This window comes from Epargyreus clarus, unplaced genomic scaffold (assembly GCF_041222505.1).
Source record: "Epargyreus clarus isolate Ecla_fem2 unplaced genomic scaffold, WU_Ecla_fem_2.2 ptg000021l, whole genome shotgun sequence".
Lineage (NCBI taxonomy): Eukaryota > Metazoa > Arthropoda > Insecta > Lepidoptera > Hesperiidae > Epargyreus > Epargyreus clarus.
The window spans coordinates 16,492,502-16,506,608 of NW_027332228.1; the positions used below are offsets into that span (position 1 = coordinate 16,492,502).

Sequence of the window (14,107 nt, forward strand, 5' to 3'; positions counted from 1 at the left end):
TGAAATATGTATTTAATTAAAAATAGAAATGAAGAGCCAACGACTTCAATCAATTTAAGTCTTAAAATTTAAATTCATTAATTATTATCCTGCTCTTTCTTATTTGATTAGTGTCGCTACTTGGGAGATGGCGCCACATATAAAATTAATGTTAACAACTAAAATTTTCATATCATATTTTTTGTCAAGAAGTCTTAGAAATATTAACAAGTTGGTTGGTGACGTTGGTGTGCGGAAAAATAATTCTTGTTTTGCATGTGTATGTTGCTGTGCTGTGTTCATTAAGCAGTTTTGAGCAACATGATTTCTTGCTGTCACTACTGTCTCGCACTTCTTGTTTTATTTTATATCATAATGTCAGCAGTTTAGTACTGTCAGTGTCAGTCTGTGTCAGTGTCAACTCTGCCATCATGGCGGCTGCATTGCTGTCAAATAGGCGATTCGATAAAATATTGAAAAATCACATAAAATTTACGAAAACGCACTCGTATAATAGATCGGTTATTGTGAATAAGCCACAATTTAGTTTAATATGCAATCAGTGCGCCGCTGCAAGTTACTTTAGGGTATGTAAAACAACCTATGCTTTGTGGTGCTGTTTCTTTTTAAAAAAGTGTATTTTTTCTTAATAATCACGATGAAAGTTAAAATCTGTCCTTATAACCAATTTTAGTTTTATTATACATCACCTCCAAGCAATGCAGGCGGTCAGGACACTGCGAAAAATGTTTTGGCAGCGGTATTGGCTAATAAACCAAAAACTGGGAAAATTCCCGTCGGTAAGTCATTACATATTAAATTACCATTACTAATTATACTATTAGGTACTGTATTTGGAGTACGTCTAAACTATATTCAAGTAATTTCATAGTTGCGTAACAACTTCCGACCTTGCATCGTCTATAGGAAGTGACAAAATCTTTCCTATACAAATTGTTTGTTTATTTTATCTGTTAGCATTATTACTACACTAAAAAACTAACTGTGTTAGGACGTAACAGTAGTTTAGTTAATCACCGAAATGGATGTATTTATTATTTAAGGGTCATCAACTGATAATGATTATTGACGTTAAGTGTGATGGAATACCTATCACAAGTGCAGATGTTTTCCATTATGATTGATGTATGTAAATATACACAAACAAATATAAGTTTTTATAAGAATTAAATATTATATATAATGCATTTGAATGTTTTTTGAAGTATAAAAAGTAAAAAATAATAATTAGGTGCAAGTTATGATTTGCTACCACCCTCAACGCTTTTAATATTGCAGTTAAGTTCACAGCTATGTACTTATTAAATTTTAAAATTATGTGCATAATAGAAATTCATTACTGCCTAGGAAGGAAGATATTGTGAGGTAACCTATGTGCCTAAGAAAAATTCCTTAATGTGTAATAAAGAGTACATATTGATACTATAGCTAAATGTATGGTATAATGGTTTGTTGACTAATATTACATTTATGTGCTCCTTGCTTGATTGTTTATTTTCCTTTATTTAGTTAGTCATTTAGATTAAATTTTATACCGTCTTTTCATTCATCATAGAATTAGATGATTACAATGTTTCATTATTACAATGAGTTGCATAATTGTATTCAATTCTGTGTACCAATGAAGAAGAGTAATATCTAATCTATTAGACACAAAGGAGATAAACTGTAGATTGTGGCAATTATGATGATATGAAAGTGTAAGATATTTAGACTACATTATAAATCTTTTGTAAGGTACCTTATCCAATAAAGCAGGACCTTTATACATTAGTATAGCAGAGGATTACCTTTGCTGTCTGTAGTGAATGGGGGTGTTGTTTGATGTTAGATAATGCTGGCAAAGAGCTATGTGTATTGAATTGCCTTCCTACCCCTAAATAGACTGCTGAATATAAATTCCCGTAGCGCATAGTCTCTGCTTGGCAGTGCCCTGAATACACATACTCAGCCAGAGACCCATGCCCAGCAGTGGGACAATAATGGGTTGATGAAAATTTTTGGGCTATAAATATGGAAAACATTATTAAAATAAATAAAATTAAATAATAGTAACAAAAATATTATAAGCAGCATACCTACTCTTCTTTTTCGGACACAGAGATAAAAAGAGATTAAACAAACATAACTAATGTTGTACATTTATTTGCGTGTCATTAGTTTTAGTGCTAATGTCTATTGTTTTTCTTTGTTTAATGCCTGGTTGATATGCAGTTCTCCCTATCCTGCACTGTTCCTTTGTAAATTATCATGAGTTGCCACACCGTAGATGAAAAATAAAACAAATCTTTAGTGATTAAAACATTGGTAAAAAAATTACAAGTTCTTTTCTAAACGTGAGAATTTAGTTCCACATTATTTTACTAAATATTTCTTATAATATTTATGCCATAAAGAATAACCTATGATTATGTTTATGTGGGAAAGACCTGTCATGATGTGGCAACTCTATATTCCGCTTTCATCTCCCCTTTTTTTTCGCTCTAACCTTTCTCCTACGAAATTCCTGATATGATCTCCCCTCCCTAGGTATCCATAAGAGAGACTGCTTTCACCCAGGCGCTTCTGTTCTGTCCCGTGAAGATATCAACCTGGGGGATGCCAAGCCGGTCACCGGGACTGATATGATTAGGGGCATGATGGAGTATGTATGGCCCAAGGTAACTTATGTATTTTTTTAATTCGTGAAAGGTGTGGTACGAGTATTGGTAAAAAAAATATGCTCAATAGCTGTGCTAGCTTACGCTTCTTTCTTCCTGTCATAATTAAAAAAAAAGCAATGATTTTGATATTCTGGATATGTACAATTAATTAATTAAAATTTGCTCATGACATTAGAGGAGTTTTAAAATTCTTATGCAAGAACTTTTAGCTACCTACTGCTACAGGAAAATACGACACATTTAGATTAAAAAAATGCTAAGCATTGTCAGTCTAGCTAGGACGAACAAGTTGTTTCCGGGCCTTTGTTAAAAACCTAAAAAAAGATATTTCATACAACGTTATCCATGTATGTAAATATACTTCAATAAAATTTTCTAATTTCATTATTTTCTGTGGTATTCTGCTTAAATGAAGCTGTTTAAATGCTTTGGCAAAGTATGTTGATTCTAAGTGCTACAAGTAATGAAATCATTGCGTTTTCAAACATTATTTTAAATCTTATAGGACAATGAGATGATCAGAAAACGGGTGATGTTGTCCCTGTCGCTCCTGTTCGGTGCGAAAGTGATGAACGTGACAGTACCGTTCCTGTTTAAATATGCGGTGGATGAAGTGAACCAAGCCATGACGACACCTGCGGGTGATGCGCTACTGGGCATGGCCACTGTGCCACAGGCGCTCAGTACTTCCGCGTTTAGTTTGCTGGCTGGATGTGAGTATATTATATATTTAATTTAATTATACTTATAGTCTGGGTACCTATTATTAAATGATTAATTTTTAATAAATAAATAAATAAATAAATAAATAAATAAATAAATTAGTTCACCCGATGGTAAGTGTTATTCAATTTGAAAAGTATAGGAGTTTGTCTGTAAGAATTAAGTCTCTTACAGAAGAGTCCCATTAAGCATTTAGTTTGGAAATCGATAAGACTTCTTTTTGGTACTATATTGTTTTAGAATAAGACATTCATCATTTATAATTTTGTTACATTTGGTTTTCATTTTTATTCTAAGCCATGTACGTTCCTCTATTATGTTCTCGAAATTATGGTCCTTTAAACCAGATACTTTTAGCTATTATTATTAGTAGTCAATGATTATTAATTTATATTATTTTATTCGATTCCAGATGGCATAGCCAGGGCAACTGCAGCGGGTTTCAATGAGTTAAGGAACGCAGTATTCGCCAAAGTGGCGCAGCATTCTATCAGGCGGCTGGCGTGCAACGTCTTCACACATCTGCACAACTTGGATCTGAGTTTCCATTTGGGCAGGCAAACTGGAGCTTTGTCTAAAGTAAGTTGTTTGAGATGTGTCCTCTTGTTTAAATAATGCAATAACCTCAACTATGCACACCAAGACAAAAAAAAGGGCGACATGATGATGTGATTGGGAGATCACTTTACTGGTCAGATAACTTTCTGGTTTAATCTTTGCCTAAGTAGCTATTTAAATTTAAAAAAAAATCATTTCGCTCTATACTTCTTGGGTAGACGTACAATGGTGTAGCGGTATCGCTTGATAATATAAGTGACTGTTTATCAATTCATCTCCTTACAGACAATAGACCGAGGATCTCGCGCTATAAACTTCGTACTATCCGCAATGGTGTTCAACATAGTTCCCACAATATTCGAATTGGCATTGGTGTCGAGTATATTGGGGCTCAAAGGAGGCATGGCTTTTGCGGGTAAGTGCCAAATTTTTCATCATCATATTGAAATAAAAATAGTTTATAGTTTGTAAGTTAATACAAACTTTAAAAGCATCTGTTTTATCATCAATATAATCATAATTTTTATAATAAGTTTTACGGCTAGGTTTGATTTTGATTATGGCTTTAAATTAATTAATTGACAAATTAAATTTATTTATTAATTGGCCGGCTACTTATAGAATAACTCCATGCTGAGGAATAAGAGTTATAGTTTTTATAAATATAATAGTAAAATCGTACTGTCCCGCCGCCTATGTTGTGGGTGCTACGCAAACTCATTTAGACTTATTTATAAGCGCTTAGGCTCAATCTCGTCTGTTCAGGCCTGACCCGAGAACTAGCCAGGGACCGCCATAAATTGGCCCAATATAAGTATAGATGTCTTTATTCTGGCCAAGTTCGGCTTGACCGTTAATCGAACCCGGGACTCTATCTTAACGTTGTAGGTCTGGCGTTCAGTTGTGTGGGCGTGTACGCGGCGTTCACGCTGGCCGTGACGCAGTGGCGCACCAAGTTCCGCGTGTACATGAACCGCGCGGAGAACGAGGCGGGGAACAAGGCTGTGGACTCGCTCATCAACTACGAAACTGTTAAGGTGAGGAGATTTCAATGTTTTTAAGCTACAGGGGGCATACCACCATCTTTTAAAAACCATCATAGTTCAGGAAAGTTTTATTCAATATTGCATCAACATTATTTTGTTTCGTATCATAACCTCCTTAAAACAGTACTGATTTATTCCTGCCGAGTGATGTAAAAGAATGAGTAATTTGTGTATTCCTTATTCAAGAGGAAACGAGACCTCGAAACTAGTGTCATCTCTTTCGCACCACGGTCTTGTTTGTGTTCCGTCATAAGCAGGTATTTTTATTCATTTTTCGCTTATCCTTTGTATAAAACCAATTGAAATTGTCATATTATGCTTAAGAAAATAAATTTCCTGCAAAAAAAAAAAAGAATTAATAATTTCGACCGACAAAATACAAAACTGCTTATTGTAATATTATAAAAACAATCTTACTTTAACATCGTCGTGGTACGAAATTTCAATGTATGATTAAAATAGGTGTGGCGGTGGTGCCGTCGAAATCAAACCACAAAGGGTTCTACCACCTACGAATATATGAAATATATGAAATTATATTTATTTTCAGTGTATAGTATAGTATTATTATTAGGCTGATTCAAAAAAACGGCTAATTTTTTTTTTCAAAATTCTCACATAAAAACTTCCGAGAAGGTGTGAAAAGACGCCTGTAAAAAGCAGAGCCCTTAATATTATTATTAAGAGGTCGCGCATCGGGAATTTCTATTTCCCGTTTAAATAACACACGATTATTTTTTTTTAATTTTGCAATTTCGTATTTTTGCAACGGCTCATTGAATTAGCGGACCAAAGCATATTTTTGTAGGAAATTTGACGCTCTACAAAAAAGGTCCTTACAAAGTTTTTGATCGTCACACTCCTTCAAAAGTTATTCGAGGTCAAAGTTGAACTTACAAAAAAAAACAATGTTTTTTTTTTCGATGATACCTTGAATCTTTTCTCAATATTTTGCTAGTAATAATATTTTCTGATGTATTTTTGCTATTTGGAGATTTTTTTAACTTTACTATAGAATATAACACAATAAATATATCTTACTCTAATTGGGCTTTTTCAATCATTAATTTTCCCATCGAGTCAATATAAAGTTACCTTACAAAAATGCGATGTTAAATAATAAACATGTTATCATGGAGAATCCATAACTGATGCACTTGACTATTTAAAAATGCAATTGTTCCGAAATCTATCCTCTTTATAACAAAATAATAAGAAAAGATTCATAGTATCATCGAAAAAAAAAAAACATTGAATTTTTTTGTAAGATCAACTTTGACCTCGAATAACTTTTGAAGGAGTGTGACTATCAAAAACTTTGTAAGGACCTTTTTTGTAGAGCGTCAAATTTTCTACAAAAATATGCTTTGGTCCGCTAATTCAATGAGCCGTTGCAAAAATACGAAATTGCAAAATATTCCTGTGTTATTTAAACGGGAAATAGAAATTCCCGATGCGCGACCTCTTAATAATAATATTAAGGGCTCTGCTTTTTACAGGCGTCTTTTCACACCTTCTCGGAAGTTTTTATGTGAGGATTTTGAAAAAAAAAGTTAGCCGTTTTTTTTAATCAGCCTAATTATTATATTTATTATTATTTTTATTTAAATATAAAATAGTACATACTTAATCTAATAAGAAGCTAATAAGAAACAGAAAAAAATATAAAAAGGAACAGAATTAACAAAAATCATAAAAATAATTGTATAAAAAATATTGAAAATATAACTGACAATTTCAAAGTTCACATACAGAAAAAAGTACTGGTATATTTTATATCTGTAATTTTATGTTCCAGTATTTCAACAATGAGCAATACGAGCTGCAGAAGTACGACGCCAGCCTGAAGAAATATGAAGAAGCGTCGCTTAAAACCGCCTCGAGTCTGGCGCTCCTTAACTTCGGCCAGCACGCTATATTCAGCGGCGGACTCAGTATCATCATGATTATGGCTGCTAATGAGATTATTAAAGGTAAGATCATAAAATACATTCTTGCGATCTAGTCAAACTAAGTTTTTAACCACTGTAAGTGTTAGTTAGAAGTGTAATATTATTGCTATATTGATTAATCGAATAGAATGTTCTGAACACCATCTAATTTTAATCTTTTATCAATCATGCCACACTATTTCAGTCAAGTAGGGATTATAGTGTTAAGTTGAATACAAATACCCCCAATTCTTTCTTGGCTTGATGCCAAAGTTTTTATCTTATTGCAACTTTGTATTATAGTATCATGTTAAGAACTCCTGTGATGATCTGCAGTGTTACACTAGCGATAAGTCTTCTGTGCTATTAAAATTTGATTATAGATCACACAGGTGTACAGGTAACTACATATTAGAAGATGGATTTCAAGTATGGTAGTTGTTTAACTTTAGTAAGACTTAGTTCTTCTTAATTATCCGTATTGTATAGTTTTTGGAACATCCTTCCGTCGTGTTCAGAGGGGGCGTAATCGGCTGCGACACAGTTCTTACTATTGCAGTTGTTTACGAATGTACAAATTGTAAAAATGTTTACTGTTTCAATAAATCTTTAAATCTTATTTCTTTTAAATTGATTTATATGGAACTACTATTGAATATTTGAAACTGCGATGGTAGCGAAGTCTGTCGAATCCAATGTGAAACATTCCAAAATCAACAACTACTTAAGAATTAAACATTAATTAAAAAAACCTTTTCCCACGGTCTAAATTGTGAATCTAAACCATTCTCAAGTCCCCTTGAACATACACTACAAATTTCATCAAAATCAGTCCAGTGGTTTAGGAGGAGTTCAGTGACATACACACGCACATAAGAAATATATATATAAAGATTTCAATTATCTTTCCAGGCAATATGACAGTTGGTGATTTAGTGATGGTGAATGGATTGCTGTTCCAACTGTCGATCCCTCTCGGCTTCCTCGGCTCCGTGTACCGCGAGGTGCGGCAAGCGCTCATCGACATGCAAACCATGTTCACTCTGATGACCGTCCAGTCTCGGATACGGGTGGGTTGTAATATAATCTTATATATAAAATTCTCGTGTCACAATGTTACTTACCGTACTCCACCGAAGCGGCTTTACCGATTTTCACCAAATTTTATATAAATTTTCAGTAAGTCTGAGAATCGGCTACTATCTATTTTTCATACCCCTAAGTGATAAGGGTTGTTTGGCAACACAACGTTAATGGCTGTCACGGTGTAATTTACGCGGAACAATGCCGACATGCACAGTTTAGTGGTGCAAAAACACGAAATCGAAGGAAAAGTGCGGAGTAAAATCGTTTCATTCGTAAATGCTCTAAAAACTACATATTTTAAATATTATTCAAACACGAAAATAGATGACAGTGACAATTTCAATTGTCAAAACTGGTAACATTTTCTTGTTAGGAGTAAATAATCTTTACTAATCTATGGCTGCAGCATAACACCGCGAAATGGGTTGAACTCAGCAATGCCATTGTCACCAACACCGCACAATGACGCTGATTTTCAGTCCGCCAATATGTTGTGTTGATGGTCTGTTGGTGAAACTCTTTGTGAATCGGCCTAGAAGTGTCCACTGTCAAACATATTTCACCTTATGTCAGCAGTGTAGCGCTGCTGTGTTTACATTAAATGGTGTGGTAAAGGACATGCTAATATTCCAACTCAGACCCCATGAGCGATGAAATGGTAATGTCCGATCTTAGATTAAATTCCTAATCCGTGTGTTGTCAATTATAGATGTCCATGGAAATCCTTAATTGTTTAATATTGTTTGCGACATCTGTTACATTAAAAAAAAAACAATTCAAAAATTAAAGACTATCTTATATTTTCGTCTATATTTCCCATCCAGACTTTTCATCTATAGATTATATTTTTTTCCGATATGTTAACAGGAAAAACAAGAGGCACCTCCTCTAAAAGTAGACGCGAAGACAGCCACGATAGAGTTTAAAGACGTTAGCTTCAAGTATGTGAATGGAAAACCGATTTTCAACAACCTAAGCTTCAGCATACCAGCTGGAAAGAAGATTGGTATTGTTGGTGGCTCGGGTAGTGGGTGAGAAAATGTATACATCTTAATAGATTTGTCTTCCAAAACATTCTAAGTAGAAGTACTACAAAATAGTTAAAGTACAACAATGATGTGCCAGTTGAAATTTCCCTAAGAAATAATGTGAACGTCAAAACAGCAAAATTGATAAAAATAAATTGTATTTATCATTTTCACATTATTGTAATACAGTAATAAACCTGCCCTTTTTTTCATTATTCCACTCAACGTACCTAAGATCACTTAGATACGTTGCTAAGCCAGTAAGCAATTCCTTATTTTGTCCTCTAGGAAAATATATTTTCTTTTGAGTTTTTTTTTGTGACTTTAAAACAATCCAACATTGCATTACCTTACCTTGTTTTAATTTTCAGTAAATCAACAATGGTTCGTCTCTTGTTCCGATTTTTCGAACCGCAATCAGGGGAGATCTTAGTCGCCGGACAGAATATTAAAGATCTAGATTTAATTAGTTTGAGGAAAGCCATAGCAATAGTTCCACAGGTAAGTAACAATTTTTTTTTTCTATAAAATTTGTTCTGCAATATTTATCTCGCAATGAAAGTTTTGTTGAAGTAGATTCACCCATTTTCAATGTTCGAAATGTATTAAAAATACCATTTTTTCATTTTCAATTTATTTGGATTTATTTTAAAAAATTTACTGCGTGTTGCAATAGTCTCGATTAAAAAATATTATTATTATATTTTTACAGGATTGCGTATTATTCCACGACACGATATTCCACAATTTACATTATGGTGATTTAAATAAATCTCCTGATGAAGTGTACGAGGCTAGCAAATTGGCGGAGCTCCACGAGTCTGTAGCCACATGGCCGAAGGTAATATTAATATTTGTCTTTATTGCATCTCTTTAAACTTTCAATAATTTATAAATTGATATAAATGTTAAAAAAGTAATTGAAATAGTTGTTGACGCGACTTCAGTGAAAGTGTGTTATTGTTTTTGTTTAGAAGTTAAAAGATTGTAAAATCGCTCATGGTTCAATTTCGTAAGCATCGAATGCCCTACTGGATTTTATTTGAATGGTGTGACAATTAATCATTTTAATAATGCTAACAAATAATGCTCGGAGATAACTACGAATATTAAAACGCTTATGGTATTGGTAAACTTGCCGTGCCTAATATATGTAGATAACATAGCAACATTGTTACACATAACTATGTGCAATAAATAATATTAAATTATACATGAATTACACATTATCTGAGTATCTAAAGTGAATTAATTGTCACAGGGCTACGAGACGCAAGTGGGCGAGCGAGGTTTGAAGCTGTCCGGAGGTGAGAAGCAGCGCGTGGCCATCGCGCGGGCGATACTGAAGGACACACCCATCATCGTGTTCGACGAGGCCACCTCTAGCCTCGACTCCTTGACTGAACATGTGAGTTACCTTTGCTGGTTATAGCTTTATATGTCCCACTCATAGATTAGTAAAGATTATTCACTTCTAACAAGAAAATGTACCCAGTTTTGAGAATTGAAATAGTTGCGTAAAAAAGTTTTGCCACGTCTCCGTGCTAAAATGTCCCTAAAATATGTGAAGTAATTATTTATTTATTATGTAAATTACGCAGTATTAGTTATTTATTAGTAAATTTCCTCTAAAAATGTTTTTATTTGTCAAGAATTCAAAAAAAGAATTTACTAATAAGCCGTTCTTGGCTTCATTCAATTTCAAAGCGGCGAAGTATCTTTACTAATATATGGTCCCACTATTAAAAAATATAGAGAACACTTTATTGGATGGATCACGTGTATTTGTTACTGACAACAAGTAGGACTTAATGTCTCATCGTTAGAGGTACCCATTTAATTTTCAATTGTGTTCGTTGTTTTAATTATTTACTTCGTCATAATTTTCATAAGTCGTGAGACTATTTATTTATTCGAAAAATAAAAAAAATCATGGTCCTTGAGTTAGTGCCGTTAAGAATAACAAAATTTAAAAACACATTATCAAAATACTATAAAAAAGCTATTTGACAAAATAGCATCTCTGGAATATGCTTCTCTTTCTTATTTCTTAATTTGCGTTTTGCCCACATTCCGATAATAATATACATTTTTAATATCGTTTCCAGGCAATCCTCCAAGCATTAAAAGCAGCTACGGAAGGCAGAACATCAATCTGCATCGCCCATAGACTATCTACTGTCGCCGATGCAGACGAGATCTTAGTATTAGAGCACGGATCTATCTCCGAGAGAGGAAAGCATGCTGACCTTGTCGCTAATCCCAACTCACTATACTCACGACTATGGGAGAAGCAGAATAAGGATGGGGTACCAAAGTTATAGAGTTGTAAAAGGAAATGGTTGCTGTTTGTGTGTTATGGATACAAATAACCACAGAGAGTAGTCGAGAATAAAATATAGCAAACATTCGGGTACAAAGAGTTAGATATTCGGTTGTAAAGACACTTTTACTCTATAATAATAATGGAAAGATATGAAAGTGTCTGTACGTCAAATAAACTCCAAAGTGTCAGATGAATATGATTAAATTATTTCTGTATATATATATATAATATATTTGTAGTGGATCCGACCAATATGACAAACACCGATAAATAATAGCAGAGTTGACACTTTTTACATAATCCCACTAGGAGTCCATCTATGTTGTAGGTACGGAAAATTCGTATTTAAATTATGATTTCATCCAGAATTTAAATTTTCATTTAAATTACGACCGTTAATATTGTAAGCAATCTATCCTGTTTTTCCTTCCAAAGATCAAATTTTGACAATGTCTAATAGATAAACATTGGATAGATTAATTATTAATAATGGACGTTATTGGACTCCATAATTATGAGTAATTGACTTCATATGAGACGACTATGTTAGTCCTCAGGAGCATCGGTGGGTAGACTTTATATAGGAACCCCGTTCTGTAGGGAGTTGATGAAATATGTCCATGTGAGGTTGGAACTACTTATCATAATGGTGGACTGCATGTTCGTTTGCTATTTCTTCTACAATCTTATAAAACACTACGATTTTACGTTGCTATATTATGGTTTAAAGTCAAGATTGCCAGGTGGCAGTAGTAAAAATATTCGAAGTGATAATACCACTATTAAATTGGTCATTTAAACATTGGTTGATTTATTAATATTGTTTTTATAATTTTGGAAATTTTAGTTTGTAATCAATCGGTAGCCCTAACTAAAAGTTTTTAGCACAATTTATTGTACTCGTTTGTTTTTTTTAATTTGCGAGTGACAGATAATGTGTTGATCACATTGATGTGCTTTTACAAATAATCGTTTATTTGTTATTATTTACTATTATTATGGTTATAATTTATAGTAAAATAATACTATTATTTTGCATTAAAAGTTTGTTGACTATGCTATTCCATCATATTTTAGCAAGCAATGATTAGAATGGTATATCAAAGACAATAATTATGCCTAAGTTGTTATTTAAGTGCATATTTTAAACCATTTCCAAAAAACGGATAATTATTTTTCTAATTTATATTTTGGAATCGTTACGTTTTTGTTTATTTGTTTCTATTTACATAATCAACAACTTTACATTTGAAAATGTAAGGTCTTTACAAAATCTCGATAAATATCGAATAGTAAGAAAAGACTTACCGGATAAACGGACTCCGTTTAAAAATGTCCGAATAAAAAGTGTTACAATGACGAACCAGCTGTCAGTTGCCTGACCAACGGCAATCTTAATGCCGTTTTGTATAACACAATTATGAAAAAAAAAATACTGCAAAAGTAAAAAAAATGTAATTTATATAATTTAATCATGAGTCCACGCTCCTAATTGATTGGTAATAATAGATTTTGAATAAAAATGTTTTATTTCTTATATCTTATAACCGCAACGTTGACGTGATCCAATATTTTGACATCGTCTTTTGTTCGGATTGTCAAAATCTATGTGCATAAACAATGCCTTTTACATAAAGCCCTATTACCCATTAGCCCCAAGGATTACATAGGTATATTGGAAACATGGACACGCACAAAGAAGACAAACGCCTTGACGCAGAATAAAAATCTGAATTCATCGTTTAGATGTCTGCCATGTCCGGGATCGAATCCGAAACCTTTGGGTGTCAAACCTAACAAGAGATAATTAGCATTTCCACTAATTATTATGTACCAGAACGGCCTCTTGGATTAGGTTCCCAGCAGGCATATTAATTTATGACTGCTATTGACGATTTAGCTGATTTTCGGAAACTAGATTTGCACTTTTGGACGTTCGATGAAAAAACTGAACTGCGTGATTTCGATACCGAATCGCCGATGCTGAAAGTAGCATGTCTGCTGGGGCGGTTATAAATTTTTCCATCATAAAATGAATGTATGTAGTAAAAATATGTACTGGAGCATTTTTTAGGATTAAACTCCAATTGAAACAAATTAAGTGAAAAATTTAGCTGGGGATACTCATACATTTCATTACACTGGCCACTGCGGCCCGTTGATACAAATTTAAGAATATTTTTTTGTTCTCTTGTTCTAGAAATACATATTGTAAATTATGTTACAGAGTATCAGAAAATTACATTATATGTAAATACAATATATTGGTTCTATGTACAGTAAATGTAATTGTTAAATAAGTAAAGTATTTTGTTTTATACCTGTGTTATTATTTTCTCCGACCAAATACCCGTGTTAATATTCTGTAATGTAAATAAATAAAATTGACACTGTGTGTGTTATAATATAAATGTATACTAAACGTATGCATGAGAAAAATCTTAAAAAAAATACGTATTATCAAATAGTAAGAGATCTTATAGAAAATGTTTGGGTACCTATATTGGAAAAAGATACGAGTAAGTTACAGAGTTAGTGAGAGTTACTCCTTAAGTATTTTTTTTTAATTAGAGCAAAGAAATATTTCTTTAGTGTGCATTGAGATATAATTTTTGTGGAACAAATTTTTATAGTTTTCGAGGAACGATAGATGACATTATAGATAGGGAGTGACATTTTTTTAAATGTTGGTAAGTTACCACAACACTCATTTAAAAAAATCGCATTTTATCTTCGATCACTAGAT

The 14,107-nt window shown here is 33.0% G+C and overlaps 1 protein-coding gene across 2 annotated transcripts; it reads left to right on the forward strand.

Moving 5' to 3' along the window:
* Positions 1–376: 376 nt before the first annotated feature.
* Positions 377–13,151, forward strand: ABCB7 (ATP binding cassette subfamily B member 7). 2 transcript variants are annotated; one of them, XM_073084235.1, is made up of 14 exons: positions 377–566; positions 674–779; positions 2,530–2,660; positions 3,169–3,376; positions 3,799–3,965; positions 4,230–4,359; positions 4,833–4,981; positions 6,789–6,963; positions 7,834–7,991; positions 8,875–9,038; positions 9,407–9,536; positions 9,748–9,876; positions 10,297–10,443; positions 11,144–13,151. In XM_073084235.1, exons 1-14 carry the CDS (start codon positions 411–413, stop codon positions 11,357–11,359), a joined length of 2,166 nt encoding a protein of 721 aa, XP_072940336.1. In that variant the 5' UTR covers positions 377–410; the 3' UTR covers positions 11,360–13,151. The 2 variants fall into 2 exon arrangements, with proteins under 2 accessions (XP_072940336.1, XP_072940337.1); XM_073084236.1 differs by having other exon boundaries at positions 378–566; positions 2,584–2,660.
* The last annotated feature ends 956 nt before the right edge of the window (positions 13,152–14,107 follow it).